We start from the raw sequence: 18216 nt of genomic DNA, 5'->3' as shown, positions 1-18216 counted from the left end.
GAATGACTGAGTGGACGTTGGTGCAATCAGGATTTAATGTGCAATCTTACACAGCTTTATGCTCTGATAATTGGCTAACATTGAAAGGTATTTCTCACAGTATAAAATATACAAATACCTTGATCTATGAACATGTGTTACATTTTCCAAGTCCACTTGGGGTGACATAAGGCCACTACAGGCGTCACAGTCCAGGAATGTTCTCTTTGCTTGCTCTCTTCTCTGTGGTCTTGCCTGAAGACTTTATTAAGTGCTTTTCATTTTACATATTCAAAGACTGATTTCTTGTTTTTCCTCTAAGTGCTTCTTCCACTAACCCTCTAAACATACCAAGGAGATTGAGGGATCTGCGCCAGACTGCACTGCTGGAGGAAAGGGTCAGAAAGGCTGGAGTAAAAAAAACAGCAAAGAGCCCTTCAAAAGGCAGAGAAGAGGAAAGAGAAAAAAACTGGAGGGGTTGGATGACAACCTGCCAGGCTGCTCAACACAGCACGTGATGAATGCAGGGCGGGATAGAAAAGAGACTAAGAAAGGTTGCAGGTTTTTCCAGTGCTTATTAAGCCACAAAAGAGCAACTGAGGCCAACAAACCTGTTACAAAACAATAAAGGACTATAAATATAATTTTTTTTTTAAATATATTTAAATATTTTTCATTTTACATTTCATTTTACATTTTGCTCACTTAAGTTATAATCCAATACGGCCAATCTTCAGAGGTGGTGATCAACCCCAAATGTTAATACGTTGGGTATGGTGATGCACACCTCTGTAGCCAGGGTTGCCCCATGGGTTGCCCTCTAGTGGAAGTTTTTCCCAAATTCCAATATGGCTCCCCAGCAACGCTCTTAGTTACCCGTTGATGACAAACATTGCGGGGGATATGCCTCGTGGGGTGGTGTACCTGTTACTTGAGGACGTTTGAGCAAGAAAATAACACTATGCTTTGCCACAGCTCCCATCTAACAACTCCGTTTGGTCATATTTGACAGCAGTAAGTTCTGACTCAAATTTGTGATGTTAGCAATTTGTCGAATTAGCAAGCTTAAAATTACTAGCTCATAATGAGTTGAAATGGTTACTTTCTATCAACAGCTTTGTAGCTAACGTTAGCATGATATATAGCACTATGCTGCCTTTCATCACAAAACAATACACTTATTGAAACTGGGCTAGTTAACGTTATTTGAAAGTATGCGAAAATATCTCCTGCTGTTGTATTCGTTTGTCACATAATTTGAATGAATGTGATATTATCAACCAATTCATCCTTGCATCTGTAGGAAGCAAAATATGACACTGATTGAAAAGCAACGACAAATTGGAGACGAAGAAGTCATCAAAGAATTGGTAAAATGTAGTTGTTGTGTTTAATACAAATATTATGTGTTTAAGTGCTTAAATATCCCTCTCTAAAGCCAGTAAATCGTGCGTTTCAGTGCTCTGCGAATGGATTGTCATGTGAGAAAGTATGTCAAGATGGAAGTGGTATTTCATCGTTGGAGGTGTTCTTCTCGGGGTACCCACGTATGGTTGGTCTCTCCTTCTTTCCCCGACTCTCCAAACTCGTCATCATGGGCCAGAGTGTGACCCATATTCAGGGATTGGAGCACTGCCCTCTGCTTAAAGAACTTTGGGTCGCAGAATGCCAGTTGAAGGTAATATGTTTCCATCTACCCTCACTTCTCCTTACAACTGTCACAGAGAGCAACGCAAACAATCAAAAACAGTTTGTTCGATTATGCTATAACACCACACAATACACACTAATATATTATACAATACACACACAGTATTGTAGGTTCTGCGGTGCGTTTTTTTATTTTATAGATGCCATGCTGTATAACATCTGAAGTGCCATTGTCTGGTTTGCTAAGTATGTTTTCCTTATCCATCTCCTTCCAGGAAATTTCCAGATTGCATAACTGCCTTCAGCTTCAAAAGTTGTATCTGTATGACAATCGCATTAGTGAAATTGCAAATCTGGAACTACTTGTAAACCTTGAAGTTTTGTGGCTCAACAGCAACCTCATCACCAAGATAGAGGTAATCCCAGCTCAGATGGCATATTCCAGTTGTTTAGTGGAAAACCTGTTGACACTAGTGTGAACAAGGGTAGCAAGGGTACACAAACATTTAAATAGGAGCCAGTCAATTATTCAGTCACACACACACACACACACACACACTCACTCCCTCACTCACTCACTCACTCACTCTCTCACACACACACACACACACACACATACGAATCATATGAATAATGTAGATTTTTTTTGGCATATCTCTTTTACATCTCTGCAGGGACTGGAAACACTTGAAAAACTGAAGGAACTGAACCTCGCAGAAAATGCCATAGAAAGGATCGGTATGTATTCTATTATAAGTCAATGTGATGTATTTGATATCATGTTGAAATAACACGTGAATTGAAATGATTGATTTTTGTAGGACACAGTCTGGATCCCAACATCAATCTACAAAACCTCAACCTCTCAGGAAACCAAATCAGCTCATTTAAGGTAGTTGTTACAAATTATTTAATCATACATTACTCCTTCAGGACACTCAAATTGTTATAATCCGATGATATGGTCAGTCTATAGGAACATAAGGGACCATTTTTACTGCAAAGTGAACTGAACATTCAAAAATTCTTCGCGACTAGATGTTTAACACATGGCATGTGAAATGCATGGAGCGATGTTTAATTCCTGATGATATCCTGTTGGTGGATGTCCTGTGTGCAGGAGCTGACCCCCCTGGCAGCACTGGGCCAGCTGAAGGAGTTGGGCCTGCAGGACCCCCAGTCTGGGCCCAACCCTGTGTGTCTGCTGTACAACTACGCCACTCACCTGCTCTACCACCTACCTCAGCTGCAGCGCCTGGACACACACCGCATCTCCAGCAAGCAGATCAAGGATACAGCAGAGGTGAGATACAGATACTTGTGTGTTTGTGTGTGTGTGTGTGTGTGTGTGTGTGTGTGTGTGTGTGTGTTTGTGTGTGTGTGTTTGTGTGTGTTCATCGTTGAAACTGAACTCTAGACTAGACGTGTCGTGTTGAACAAATCCAGCCACTTAAGTAATTCCTCACATAGTGTACTAGTTTAGGAAGAGCAATTAACTGAATGGATGGCATGTGTCCAGTGTTAATGTTAATGCTTCCTTTGTAGTCCACCGTGTTGAAGAAGATGATGTACTACAGCATGCGCGTGCGCTTAGTCCAGAGGCAGCTGGACGAGACTCAAGCCAGACTGCTGGAGCAGAGAAATGGTCGCCTGCAGCTGCCCTGGGACAGAATCCACATGCTCACCTGCACCCTGAAGACGGTGAGCTGGACACTCATACCCCAGTTGTGACCACTGGCAGACTTAGGGGGCTGATGTGTTTCTTTGGGGTCAGAGTTGGATTCGGGCTTTAGGCGGGGATCACATTAGCCAGCGGCAAGCAGCAGGCTTCCTATTGTTCTCTATTGTTCGGCAGCGGAACGGTGGCAACGCTGGCGTAACGCTAGCGTCGAACAAGCTAAGCGTTGAACTTGGTTCAACTTTCAAAGCGCAACGCAAGCGTATTCAATTGCCAAACCGTTTGTGTTGCTTAGGAACGAGATTATGGTCTGACTTATTATGGTCTGAGCGTTGCGTTACGTTTGCCGCTGCCGCTTGCTGCTGGCTGATGTGATCCTCGCCTTACTGTACCAGAGAATGAAATTGCCCCATCAAATATTAAAATAAACGCAGCATGTTGGCTTGTACTAGTAGGCACATACACACACGCATGTTTCGATTGACCTGTGAATGTGTTGAAATGTTGAATACTGAAGAAATAAAAATAACAAAAGATTAAGTGGCTATTACTGATAAGCAGTACAGTTGTTGTGCTGTGATGACTTGGGCCTCAGTGTTTCTGTGTTCCTACAGCTGGAGCTGGAGCTCTCTGAGATGCAGGCCACTGGCAGGAGATCAGCCCGCACCTGGGAGGAGGTGGCGTCTCCCGCAACTGAAGGCTCCGGAGACCCCAGCGACACGCTGTCCGAACTAAGCCGTGACCCGGGCCAGGAGCAGAGGCTGCTGGGTAAACTGGACGCCATCAGGGAGAGGCTGCGCCTCTGGAACCAGAGAATGGAAGAGTAAGTCCTACTTGTTGTGTGCCTGTGCTGTGACAGCTATGACTAATTGATGAGGCAGAAACGGAGATGAATAGATCTGGCAGGCATGAACTGAGGAAGACAATGTTGTCCGAGCGAGTGGAAAAGGTGTGTTTGCGCGCGGGTGTGTAGAGTCAGACAGGCCTGAAATATTATGCATGATCTAACCGAAGCTCAAGTCAGTTCCATCTTAATAAAATTTGGTCTCAGTCACAAATTATCTAATTAAGTTTTTATCTAATTTGATCTTGAGCAGGGTCCTAAGAAAAATATATGTCAGATTCAAGAGTTCTAAAATCGTTGAAATGAAATGTTATCATTATGTCCCATTGTATATTGAAACTACATGTCGGTTATTCCCATAGGTAAAGACACTTCCAATCCCTTTTAAACAAACTGCAGAAATAAGTTAAAAAAAAGGCCAAATGAAAATCTAAAAATAATGGTGCACTGGACTTAGTTAGTTAGTTTATTAGTTGTCCCCTTGGGGAAATTCTTTTTCACATTTTTCATACCGCTTTTCAACATTCATGGTCACAAGCACAGGATGGCACATACATGGTCACTTTAAATGTAGTACTTCTGAAATGGAGTTACTGCTGCAGGAAGTGAACAGCAAACATACTTTTATATTTATTGTTGTAGTCTAAATCATATAATATACAATGGTACAACTGAAGAAAGCACAATAACCAGTTATTTTGCATAACATATTAGCATCTAAATGTGCATGAGAGTGTTCTTGTGTGTGCATAAATTCTGTTCTTACCTAAGAATAAATCCCATCATAAGAAAACACTGGTGATTATTAGAATCTTCTGTCAGAGATGTCTGCAAATCGACCAATGAGCCACATGGATGCTGATTCTGCTCAGTAAATGATCCTTGTCCATTGGACAAGGCTCCTGATTGGAATTATATTGGATCACATTAGATCTGTGTCATTTTGAATTAAACTGAGCTGAAGGTGGGTATAATGTTTCATGGTACATGGTGTATCTGTGGCATGCAGAGTAGAGGCACAGCACAGGCGAGAGGTGAAGCTGGCTACAGACAGGAAGGAGATGACGGAGCACTTTCTGGTGCTTGAGCTGGAGACAGTGGGCAACATCCGCTTTGAGGAGGGCAGCACCAGCGACACCTGGTACACACACACACTAATATTTACATGATACCATTATCAAAACAACACTCCTATTTCTTAGATAAGCAGATACATATTACTGTAAATCTCAAAGACTGCATGGAATTAAAAGGCTTTGGGAGATTAAGAATGTTAAGGAGGAATTTTCTCTGTCTTTATACCTGAGGTGTGTTGGTTAGATAAATCTCTCTTTCCTTTTCTTACTCTTTTCATCTGTTTTTCTTTCCTCTCATCTCTTAGGTTTACTTCCTGTTATGACCTGCTGCTGTCCCGTTTCTGTGCATGGGACTATTCCAAATATGACGTCACTGGCATCAAAGTCAAGCACATCATCCGGGTCCATAACCGCGCTCTGCGGCTGCGCTTCGAGAACAAACTCCACAGCCTGCTGGCCAGTAAAGACTCCCAGCTCTTCTCACAGTGAGTCGGTTTCAGAGTAACCCAGCCCTTGTAGGGTGACCTCCTGCACTGGGTGTCCTTGCACACCACTGTTCCAGGATCAGTGCTCCAGTTTCCAAGGGTCACTCGTCTGTCATGCTGGTTTGTCATTGCCTCTCCTCTTAAAGGTTGTATCAGTGATGGCGGGGTCACGTCACTTCTGTTGATGTTCAAACAAAACAGAGAGCTAACTCGCTACTCCCTCCCCCTCCCTCTCGTGCAATTGAAACTCTCCTGAACGCGCATCTTGTGGATTATTGGTTGGAACACTTTATTTGGTGGTTGGCAACACTTGTCGATAGCATTTGTTTTTGTGTGCAGATCTCAGAGCCTAGGCTGCCTACAGAGACACGTTTTTTTGACGGCCTGCTTATGGGGCAGGCAGCTAGCGGATCGTAGATGAATGTGATCATTTATGTTTGGGCATTTTTTGGGCCTGCAATCGCTGATACAACCTTTAAGTATGGTTGTTTCACTGTCAAGAACGCAATGTTGCGTACGTAACGACCTATTTCATTTTCAACACATTCAAATTTCATTGCCATTATCAATATCTAAATGTACGGATGTGTTGCTTATTATTTAAACCTAGATTTCCAACACATGCAGTTTGGTTAATTAATTAATTAGGACAGAGAATTGGGATTGGGCCTTTAGTTAGTTAGTTAGTTAGTTAGAGAGGGTCTCTGCAAAAAAAGAGTATTTAGCATCAGTTTCAGTCTGCAAATACGGAATTTCTCTTGTCCAATTATGCCTACTAATGATCTATCTACAGATCTTTATGTTTATCACATGACTCTCACACATGGGAAATTAATAATGTATTGAAAATATACAGTGAGAAAGCATCCATGCCAAAAGATGCTGATATGAACAGCTATGTGTGTGTGACATGCACCTCAGATTTCTCCAAGTGATTCCAACGTTTTCAAATGATACTGTTGGATGGCACTATAAACACTGTCTGCTGTCACTCACTCACTCATTTAGCAGACATCACAGACTCACAATGCACACAGTAAAATACAGTCTCAAGACAAACTGATGTGGTGACAAACTGGTGTGGTGTGGCGTACACTCTTTATTCATTGTGAGCAGGAACTATAAGCGGGGGCTGGATTACCTGTTCTATGTGCCTGATCCGGAACATGCTCCAGAGGAAAATGAAATTCTGCACATCTTAGAAAATGGCTTTAAAACTGCTGATCACTACAAGGTAACACGTGTGTGTGTGTGTGTGTGTGTGTGTGTGTGTTGTATAAGATGTGTGTATGCATATGTGTTTATGATTTCTGTGTATGTTAACATATATATTCAGACGTTAGGAAGAGAGCGAGCAGTGCCGCTGTCCAACAGTCTAAGTGGTTGCGAACACCTACGAATGAATGCTATCCGGAGGCAGAGCACCAAGAGTGCACAGGAGCTGCACCCAGACCCCTTACCTTTCAAAAACGGTGTGAAGATACTTTCAAACCTCTTTCAAAATCCCATAATGATAACTTATACATACTCAGAGAGTGTGTGTGTTTATATGTATCAGTTCAAATATAACGTTTTCTCTCTCTCTCTCTCTCTCTCTCTCTCTCTGTGTAGGTCAGCTCATCATCTCAAAGGTGTTTCTGGGCCGTAGTGTGGCGCTTAAGGAAGGAGTACCTGTAGACCCCACCAACTATCCCAAAGCCCATTCCATACGCAGCGTCAGCCAGAACCACCAGAGCTCATACAAGACTGCACCTGCAGCAGGTGGGGGTGTGGGAGTGTATCTTGGTGTGAGGGTTTGTAGATCTGATTTATTGTATAAGTAAATGAGTATGTTTTGTGCTTGTATCTTAAAACTTGTGTTAAAAGTTGCACTATGACACATTAAAGGTTAGTTGGTACGTTTCAAGGTGGTTTCAAGTCTTTAATCTAAAGACTTCAAGTCTAAACAATCGTGCAGTCTGTAATCATGTTATGTTGTTGTGTATAATATTTACATGGCTCTGTGTGTGTGTGTGTGTATGTGTGTGTGTTGTAGAAATTCAGTGCTCTCTCAAAGGCTCGTGCTGTGATTGTCTTCAGCGTCAGACGCAGTGGTTTGTGTTTGATCATGAGCTGGTGCTGCCAGAGTACCTCGTCCACTTTGAGTACATCACGCAGGTAGGGCCTCTGAGACCCACACACAGCCCATACAGCAGCTCATTTTACACTCGCTCAGTAAAATGTAGTAATAGCAATATTGTTGACTTCTAATAACCTCCTAATTGAACTGTGAATTGACCCCCTGCAGGTTGTCATTTTAAAGGAACACACCAATTTTTGGGGGGAAATTAGCTTATTTGCCATCTAACCCAGAGTTCCATACCCTTCTCTTCTCTATGCGTACAATAACCCAGTCTAACACCGTTAGCCTAGCTTCACCTAGCCCACAACTCACTGGAAGTGGATTTACATCAGTTAGCCTATAGCTCCCTTTTAGCAATAGGCTAGCTATAGGCTAACTGGTATAACCCACCAGTTGGCATGTTCCTTTAAATCAGTGGTCCTGCTGGTGCACAACTCTAGCTATAACATTACTCTTTTACTCATCATAGAAGGTTTCTCCACATGCTTACTAAATTGACCTTAACCTTTTCTGTCATGTTAATGACATGAATATAAGTCCTTTATAACATTACTTCCTACAGGAAGGGGTTCAGCATCCATCACCAAATGATGGTGACCTTGACCCTGCCGGTGATCCAAAATTGACCTCCAATGACTTGGCTCGAGATGATGAGGTGCTGGCTATGGAACCCATACTGAAGCCCCGAGCAAAGCTCCTGAGCCTGGATGAAAAGACCCTCCTGAACGTGGCCAGAGCCAACGTGCTCAGCCAGATCACTGTAAGAGAGAGTTCTGTACATTACTGTACAACTGTATTGCAAGAGCTTTCAAGGACCAATGGTTTTGTTTTGGAAACAGTGTGGATAGACACAAATGGATATACTGTAGTAACTAAATGTATTAATCTTCATTTGAACAATACAAAGCTTTGTTGCATGGAACATAATCTCAGTCACTTTATAGGGTCCCAGAGGCTTCTAATTAGCTAACAAGCTCATGTGCAGCATCACCACAGTCCCCTTCCTGTAAGAAATCACCCGAATTCCACTGCATCCGACCAACCTGTCTCACTGTCCAGGTGCTGAATCTCCATGGTAATCGCCTGAGTAAACTAAAGGAGATCTCTCGTCTGACGGCCCTCCGCCACCTGACCATCAGTTTCAATGAGCTCACACAGTTGGATGACATCTCACACCTGGTGAGGAGGGGATACTGTGCTACCTGATGGAGTAACTGGTTTAAGGGGGCCTTTTAGTGGCCCCATTGACTACCTATGCATGAATAGCCTGTGAACTACCTTTTTGAAACTCTCCAGTTATCTCAAGTGAAGGTATGATGAGGATAATGATATTATATTAAACCTGTAGAGATACACTATATGGACAAAAGTATTAGAACACTTAATCACTTAATTAATGTGTTTCATTCAGGTCGCTTGCCATAGGTGTATATAACCAAGCACCTAGTCATGCAGTCAGTATTCATAAACATTTGTGAAAGAATGGGTCGTTCTGAAGAGCTCAGTGAATTCAAGTGTGGTACTGTTATAGGGTGCACAAAGCAAGGTCCATAAAGATATGGTTGAGTGAGTCTAAAGTGGAAGAACTTGACCTGACCTTAACCCCATCAAACACCTTTGGGATGAACTAATGGAGATTGTGAGCCAGGCTTGTAGGAAGCCTTCCTAGAAGGGAAGAAGCTGTTAGCTATCTGATGCCTATAGGATTAGAATGGTAGAATGGGTTATTATAAAAGTGATAACAGTCAGCGAGATACACAGTATGTTTGAATAGAAAACACATATGTATTATTTATCATAATTACTTGAAGGTAGACGGCTAGAATTTATTTTAGAGGACTTGGGTGCCATTTTATTATAGTGAATATACACAAGCACAGTATTTTCCCCCTTCCCAATCAATGCAGGCTTTGGTCTACTGGTGTAAAACATATGCTGTGTGGTCTTATGCAATGCTGCGATGAAATATGTTAACCTATTTGCCCTGTTATGGTCTGGCAGCCTAACCTGGAGAATGTGGACGCCAGCTTTAACCACATCTCCACTCTAGAGGGTTTAAGGGGCCTGCCGCGTCTCAAGCAGCTGGACCTGGCCTGGAACCAGCTGAGCTACGCCCGCGAAGAGACCGCCGTCCTGCGCAAGCACGCCCCTGCCCTCCTGCAGCTGGACACGCGCCACAACCCCTGGCACAAGGTGAGGGGAAAGGTCTCACTCTAGAACTGATTACTGATATTTGAACATGATCAAGATCATGGTAATCAAAGGGAACATTTCGTTGAGTTGTATAGTTGTTGAGAACATTTTGATTTAGTGAACTTGCTGAAACTTGCGGTGGATGGTGACTGAATCCCCTGTCTTTTCCCTCTGTGTTCTGTCTAGTGTGAGTCGATACGGATGCTGGTGTTGGGCCGACTCAGGAGCCTCACTCACCTGGACGACGTCCTCATCACGGAGGAGGAGGCAGCCGCAGCGGTCCAGGTCGCCATGGGCTCCAGGATCAACCAGGTCTCGGGAGCTCCCCTCCTCTTTTTCCACCAGGCCAAGCCAAACCCAGGTGGACAGCTTGGTGGTTGCATGTATCCCACTACAATACGGGGACCTAAAACCAAAAGAATGAAATCTTCTGCACAACATACCACTTTCAAAATATTAGCAATGTTTTGCCAGGCAGTACTTTGCTGTGAGTTGCATACAACTGGCTCAAAGCTTTGAAAAGCATACAGATTCTTTGGTTTGGTTTGGTTTGGTTATTATTACAGCTTTATTGGCCAAGTTTGCGTAAACAAACAAGGAATTTGACTCCAGTTAATTTTTGCTCTCAAAGTACAACACTCATTTAACATATAAGAATAAAAAACATAAAAGAACAGAACAGTAAGAATAGAATGAATGGCAGTAGAATATGGCTATGTATAAGTATAAATACAGTATGTACATTTGCAAATAAATAGAAGACTATGCGTGGGATAGGGTAGTGCAATTGTCTGGAGGGGGAGTGCGGCTGGGGATGTCCGCTTCCTTATTGTCCCTGTCAAGGTTGCCATGGTCGTGGACCTCAACAGGCATAGGCAAGATACAATATACAATTGAAAAGAGGGTGGGAATAGTGCAATATCAGTGTAGACCAGGGGTCTCAAACTCCCGGCCCGCGGGCGTCCAGCTTAAATCCGGCCCGCAACGTATGTCAAAATAATAATAATCCGGCCCTTGAGGGTATTTTTAATTGCGACAAACAATGATACTGATTAAAATAGACTATAGATCCCAGTACGGTGACAAATCTCATTTGTAGGTTACTCTCCTCCACTATTTGCTAGACATCCAGAGCTTGATTCAAACCCTAAATCGCTGCACAAAGTTTTCAGGAAATACTTGTATTACATGCGAGAAAAACGAAGACGTGCATTTGTAATGACGCGATGCATGCCATAGTTTTGCACAAATTGAAGCAGAAATAGGCCTACACCAAATGTTGAAAAACGTTAACGTGTGATGAGGTCTTAGGTAGGCTATGTTATTCACATTTTTACATTTACAGTAGGACTTTATCTCTGACCACTTTCAAGCCATGGCCTTTTGAAATTTTGATATAAAAATCCAATGGTGCTGCTTTCTTAACCCTGACGCCTATTGCCAGGTTTAAAAAAGTTATGAGAGGAAAATATTTTTATTTGGTGTGAAACATGCACATAGGCCTACCTGTTTTTATGCTTTTTTGTTTGTTTTTATAATTTGTATTAATAATTATTTTATCATTCTTTTATTTATAAGCTACAAGGTTGCTAGCACAGGTGTCTTAAATAGATAAAAATACTTGCACTTTCTGTTTGTAGTTTTGTGTTTGAAAATACAGTATTTGAAAAAAAAACATTGCATTTTAGGAAATAGCCGTTCTTTTTTGTATTATTCTTTAACACTGATGTGGCCCTCCAATCAGATGACATTGGCAGAAGTGGCCCCCAGCTCATTTGAGTTTGAGACCCCTGGTATAGACTGAGGTTTAAGATTAAATATAAATATAGTGCAAGGCAGTTCAGTGCAATGATAATGTATTAATAACAATATTGTAACTGTAAGATTGAAGTACACATGAGGTAGATGAGCAGAACAGTGTTGATTGACTTTGTTCAGTGCAAGGGTGGTGGCTATTTCTGAGCGTTCAACAGAGTGACTCCTTGGGGGAAGAAGCTGTGTTCAAGCTTCTGTGGAGAATATACACTTAGTGGGGAGATTTTTTTAAATGTGTTGCTCTTGTTTATTAATAAGGAGGTTCTCCAATGAGGGGGCAAACAGAATCAAGCTTGTGTGTGTGTTTGTGTGTTTCTGCAGGCCTGCCTGTTGGCTCATGCCCGCACAGACGCTGAGCGACCGCGTAGCCTCAGCTTGCTCTCGGCAGCTCAGCTTCTCACTCACCTGAAACCCTCGCCCTTTGACCCTCGCTATGACCTGCAACCTGGTTGGACCAGCAAGGTAAAAATGGAAGGGTCACAAAAGAGCTCCTATACATATTCCTAAAATGTTATTATTATAAGAGAGCTCATACTGTATACTTGTAATTCAATTGAAATAAGCTGAAGTTTGTAAACAGCAGCACCTTGACCTTCATGGAATTCCGATTGTAGGTGGTTTATTTTTTAGAAAAAAACATCAGACCAACACACATTGAATGCAAGGATGCAACTTCCATCTTAGAACAGTTTTAACAGTATGAGTGGCTCCAGTAACCAGATCCCAACCTCCTCCCTCTCTCCCTCAGATCACTGCCCTGAATCTGGATGGCCAGGGCCTGACACGCCTCTCTAACCTGGACAAGCTGGTGAACCTGCGCTGGGCCTCGTTCAACAACAACGAGCTGAGCCGTGTGGAGGGCCTGGACAACTGCAGCCTGCTGGAAGAGCTGTCTCTAGATAACAACTGCCTCTGCAAGCTGGATGGTCAGAATGACAAACTCTGTCTGTCTGTCTGTTTTACTGGATGACTATATGTTGACCTGTCCATCAGGAGAAATACTGTAGTATATAAAGTTTGAGGTAGGAAAGGTGTATAAAGTAGGAAGTGTTTACAGTAGGAATGTAGGATATAAAAAAGGTGCAGGGAAGATGGCACTCAAAGTTTCTTGGTAAGGAAGATCCTTTGGACAGACTTGCCTCTTTCTCCTTTTCTGTCTTTCTCTATGAATATCCGTCTCTCCTGGCCTCAGGTATCTCCCAGCTCCACCGCCTCACTCGTCTCAGTGTGAGTGGGAACCAGCTGACCGCGCTGGATGGCTCCATCCTCGACCGCCTCCCCAACCTTCACTTCCTGTCCGCAGAGAACAATGCCCTTCACTCCCTGTATGGAATTCAGAGGGCACGCTTACTCTTTGAGCTGTATTTGGGCAACAATAAAATTTCCACCACCAGGGATATCTATAACCTCAAGGTAAAGGGTTACTAACTCATCCAACAGATATACTGATATGTGTTTAGGCATATAGTGGGGAAATTAGAGGAGAAGAAGTGGAAGTTCATTGGAAAGTATGACAGCAACTGGTTCCACAAGTGCCACAATGGAAGTAGTCGTTAGGTCATGATGTTTAACCTGAGACTGAATTCACACTTAGGTAAATCAGGAGCTTGGGCTCAGAGTGGCATTTAGCAGATAATTTAACATGAGCTATTTGTCTGTACGTTTGGATAATATTCCATACTATTTCCTGTAGGTGCTGACAAACCTGATTATCCTGGACCTGTATGGGAACCCGCTGCTGGAGAAGCTGGAGAGCTACCGCATCTATGTGGTGTTCCATCTACCTTCCCTCAAAGCCTTGAATGGGGTGGCTGTGGTGAGACCTGTACCCTCTGTAGCGCTGGAGGATAGATCACTGTGTTACAGTTACAACCCCCTGAAAAAGGGTATTCATGTGGTTTCACAGCAGCTCTGGTCTTGTCACTATAAGGATCTCAAAGTCCTCTTCTTTTATTAGGATGTATTTCACACATATTCACTTATGTTAATTTGATGTACTAATTGTGTTGTCCACATTTGCAGGAAGTGTCTGAGTGTGACAATGCCAAGGATACATTTGGCGGGAGACTGACACCAGATATGGTAGCAGAGAAGCTTGGCCATTCCAACTACAAAGAAATTACAGAGCTGAATATGCAGTCCTGTTCCGTCAGGTAATGTAGATGTATCATAAATGAACCTCCATAACCATATGGTGCAGACATCTAAAAATGCCACTATCACTGACAACCCAATATTGTAGTTCAGACACTACTCACGCTATACCATCCATCCATACCATGCCCGAGTATGTTTAACCCCTAAAGTCCAGTTTGTTTGACTAGCCTTGCCAACACTGTGAAAAACTACAAAAAGTGCCTGGATACGTAATGATGTAATTATATTGTCCAATCCTTCCGTATTCCAGGGTGGTGGATCTAGCTCCCCCTGACCTGTTCCAGAATCTTCACAGCATCAATCTAGAGCACAACAATCTTACCTCATTCAGTGGCCTTATCTTCCTACCCAAAGTCAAGGTATGTGTGTTTGTTTTTTCCTACCTTTGGATGGTAGTATTTTTACCTGTTCATATATTTTTTTATCAGCACAAAGGTAAAGTCAGTTGCCATTTGTCTGCATTTGTATAGTGTGCTGCTTGTGAAGAGCAGCCTACAAATATTTATTTGTATATGTTATATAATACATATTTTAACTCAATCTACAGCACATCACTCATTTAGATTAGTAATAGTTATAAATAGCCATATAACTGATCAGTTAATATTTTATATTTCATCAAGAAGCACCTGCAGTGCCTCCAACCTCTTATCTTTCCTGTCCAATCACTGTCTTTACATGTCTTTACACCCATGTTTACATTTACATGTATTCCAAGTGACAGAATAAGGAATAACTTTACAGCTCCAGTGCGGAGGAGACCTTAGGTAGGAATTACTACTGTACTACTGTACCATGTTTGTACACATGATCTTCTGTGTCTCTGTAGGCTCTTTGCCTGAACCACAACCACATTGAATCCATCTTACCTCGCCAGAAGATGCCTATACAAATGAGCAATAGACAGATTCTTTACCATAAGGTCAGCTCTAGTGGATACGGGCAACAAGGCTCCAACAAGGCCAATCGGTACAGTGCAGTTTTCTCTTTTTGTGGCCCGAGGGTCTATGGGTTATGTTAGTGTTTTAGCCCTGATTGAAATGTACCTTTCTGTCCATAAGGGATTGGGATCCAGGAGACAGTGCCGAACCGCTGATGTCCAGTCTGGAGGTTCTCCATCTGAGTCACAATGGCATCACAAATTTGGCCAATTTACAGTTGAGCAGGCTGACCAATCTGAAAGCTCTCTTTCTGCAAGGTAGGGAGCAAAAAAAGAACTTAGAAGGAATTAGGTTATTATACCCTCATTAGTCAATTACTGGAGTTATCTTTTGGAGGTGAGAGGGGTGTATTCATATGAATGAATGTAATGATTTGTTGAATGTTTACATACCAACAGGAAATGACATCAGTCAGGTGGAGGGGCTGGAGGGCTTGTACACCCTGCGTGAGTTGGTTCTGGACCAGAACCGGATCAGAGTTCTGAATGAGAACTCGTTCTGCTCACAGACATCCCTCTTGGAGCTGCACATGTCTGAGAACCGACTGCGCGAGCTCACTCACCTGCAGCCACTGCCACAGCTGCGCCGGCTCTTCCTCAGTATGAACAAGCTGGAGGTACACCCTTAGATATATAATCATTTATCAAAGTCAGTTCGCCAGAATCATTTCATTATAATGCAGTTTATGTTATTAAAATGTGTTTGTATAACTTTGTATATTACTATATTATTATATGTTCCCATAATTAATTTCATCATGCAATGATTTCGATGAGTATCAGTTGATTTCCTCTTGTGTGAGACACACAATGCACAATACACAATGGTAAAACAAAACTTTTTTGTGACAATGTAGAAAAAACATTGAAGAGACACTATCAAAGAGTTAAGTGGATCTAACACTGAATTATATTCCTCTTCTAGGAGCTGACTGAACTAGAGAAATTGGAGGTTCTACCATCCCTAATAGAGCTTTCGGTAGTTGGAAACCCAGTAAGTTTAGCACAAGCTAACATATGCAGTAACACTTAAATACACACTCTGGTACATCTACCTGGGTGAACTATATAGCCTGGGTGAACCCTATATAGCCTGGGTGAACACTACAGTATATAGCCTGGGTAAACACTACACTATATAGCCTGGGTGAACACTACAGTATATAGCCTGGGTGAACACTACAGTATATAGCCTGGCTGAACACTACAGTATATAGCCTGGGTGAACCCTATATAGCCTGGGTGAACACTACAGTATATAGCCTGGGTGAACTATATAGCCTGGGTTAACACTACAGTATATAGCCTGGGTGAACTATATAGCCTGGGTGAACACTACAGTATATAGCCTGGGTGAACACTACAGTATATAGCCTGGGTGAACACTATATAGCCTGGGTGAACACTACAGTATATAGCCTGGGTGAACACTACAGTATATAGCCTGGGTGAACATGAATATGTGACCGCATTTGAATATGCTTAGCAGATCCATCTGACAACTCTGCAATTCACAGCAAATTCTGAATCACCAAAAACCCAGAAACCAATCACAACTGCTTATTATATGATTTGATATGATGACAGACAAAGCTTATTTTACAAGAAAAGATGTGTTTGCTGTTCTTCCAAAAAGATTTGGTAAGAAATGAATGTGCCAATTTAATTGAACGAAACATCCCCGGGCCCATTCTAAAAAACAGCGTGGTGTTAGCCAGGCTAACAACTGTTTACACCTTGACAGACTTAGAGAAGGCCATCATTGATCTTAACATTCTCCTACAAATACTTATATTATGGTTGTTAGAGGAGTAGAAATATTTTTTATGTGTGCGTGTCAGGTGGCACGGCGCTCCCTCCACAGGCCAGGAGTGGTATTGCGCCTCTCCAGACTGCAGGTGCTGGATGGACTCATGGTCACACTAGAGGAGCGAACCAGGGCTGAGCTGCTAAGCACAGACACACAGGTAAGTTTGCACAACCAAACAGCATGGCAATAATCAAATAACATGGCAAACACAATCACTACTGTGTAGACATTTACAGACATGTGCATGTAAACACACACACTGCACACATAAACAAATGTGTGTGTTCAGAGAGAGTGGCATCTAAGTATCTATGTCGTAGGTTCATTTTCTGAGTGTGTCTGTTGTGTGATTAGTATTCTGCTATGGACATGACCCTCCCTACTCTGTTGCCATACATCTCCCGGGCAACTACAGTGAGAGGTGGTGCTACCGGAACACTGCTGGGGCAGGAGATTCTCTTGGACAGTGCACACTCACACACGTGTATGTAATGACAAAACACACACATGCCTTCACCTTTCTTTTTTTTTTCTCATCTGCTCCTTGGTCATATCGCAAACACTCCCATGTCATTATCCTCTCTACTTGTAATCATACTACATTATGCTTTTATTTGTTTTTCTTTCCTGCCCCCCCCCCCCCCCCCCATTCATCTATGTACATGTCTGTCATCTGTGTTTTGTAGGTAAGAAACAGAAACAAGGTCGTGGAGGTCAGCCTGAAGTTGTGCATGCAGTCAGAGGCGCGGGCAGCCTACTGCCCAGCACTCACAAAATCCTCCTCACATACCCTGATGAAGAGAATAGGTAACACACACACACTCTCTCTCTCTCTCTCTCTTTCCCTCTCTCTCGCTCTCTCTCTCTTACACACATACACACACACACAGCTGCTGCAGACATGAGCCCATACGTACAGATACTGCATGTATATAGTGGCATGCATAGACAGAGGTATGCACACTTGCATGTGCAGATGTACATACCCACTAATGCGTTTTATTTATCCTATTTTGTCAGGTTCCAGAGCAACAATGGGCCAAAACCTCCACACATGTAGAAGTGCAGAGGAGGCACACAAACATGTTCTCCTTCTTTTTATGTTTCTTGACCGTCACATACAGAATGCAGTGAATATGAATCCATGGTGAAAATATATATACATTGTTATATTTATATGTTGTTTACTGTCTTTTGGTTCATGTCAATATGAATATTGTGGGGGGTAACATATTATTTTTGACAACAATATGTGTTAAATGTATCATACAATAAAAAAAAATATGTGTCCATAAACAGTTCTCAATGGTCTTTTGTGAAAGATTATGTTTCTACTCACTCTGGACAAAGCAAGTGAAGACCACTGCTGGATTAGAGGCATCTAGGCCTTTGAGAGGATGACTCTAATGTTAAGGAAAAGCCTACCAAGAGAAACTGCATAAAAATGTGTGAGCACTCGAGATCTTC

The 18216-nt window shown here is 42.4% G+C and overlaps 1 protein-coding gene across 1 annotated transcript; it reads left to right on the top strand.

Moving 5' to 3' along the window:
* The first annotated feature begins 820 nt into the window (after window positions 1–820).
* On the top strand, window positions 821–18045 carry lrrc9 (leucine rich repeat containing 9). Its single transcript, XM_042072761.1, has 33 exons — window positions 821–993; window positions 1283–1349; window positions 1439–1657; window positions 1905–2045; window positions 2304–2367; window positions 2451–2521; window positions 2750–2932; window positions 3175–3330; window positions 3922–4130; window positions 5161–5292; window positions 5533–5712; window positions 6829–6946; window positions 7049–7184; window positions 7324–7473; window positions 7748–7869; window positions 8397–8594; window positions 8894–9013; window positions 9836–10027; window positions 10214–10339; window positions 12164–12304; window positions 12591–12768; window positions 13035–13255; window positions 13536–13658; window positions 13865–13995; window positions 14250–14358; window positions 14829–14968; window positions 15061–15197; window positions 15339–15556; window positions 15865–15933; window positions 16781–16906; window positions 17104–17233; window positions 17436–17556; window positions 17770–18045. Exons 2-33 carry the CDS (start codon window positions 1293–1295, stop codon window positions 17807–17809), a joined length of 4458 nt encoding a protein of 1485 aa, XP_041928695.1. The 5' UTR covers window positions 821–993; window positions 1283–1292; the 3' UTR covers window positions 17810–18045.
* The last annotated feature ends 171 nt before the right edge of the window (window positions 18046–18216 follow it).

The sequence above is a fragment of the Alosa sapidissima genome, chromosome 19, assembly GCF_018492685.1.
Source record: "Alosa sapidissima isolate fAloSap1 chromosome 19, fAloSap1.pri, whole genome shotgun sequence".
In the NCBI taxonomy this organism is placed as follows: domain Eukaryota; kingdom Metazoa; phylum Chordata; class Actinopteri; order Clupeiformes; family Clupeidae; genus Alosa; species Alosa sapidissima.
This window is presented reverse-complemented; position numbering and strand designations above follow the sequence as displayed.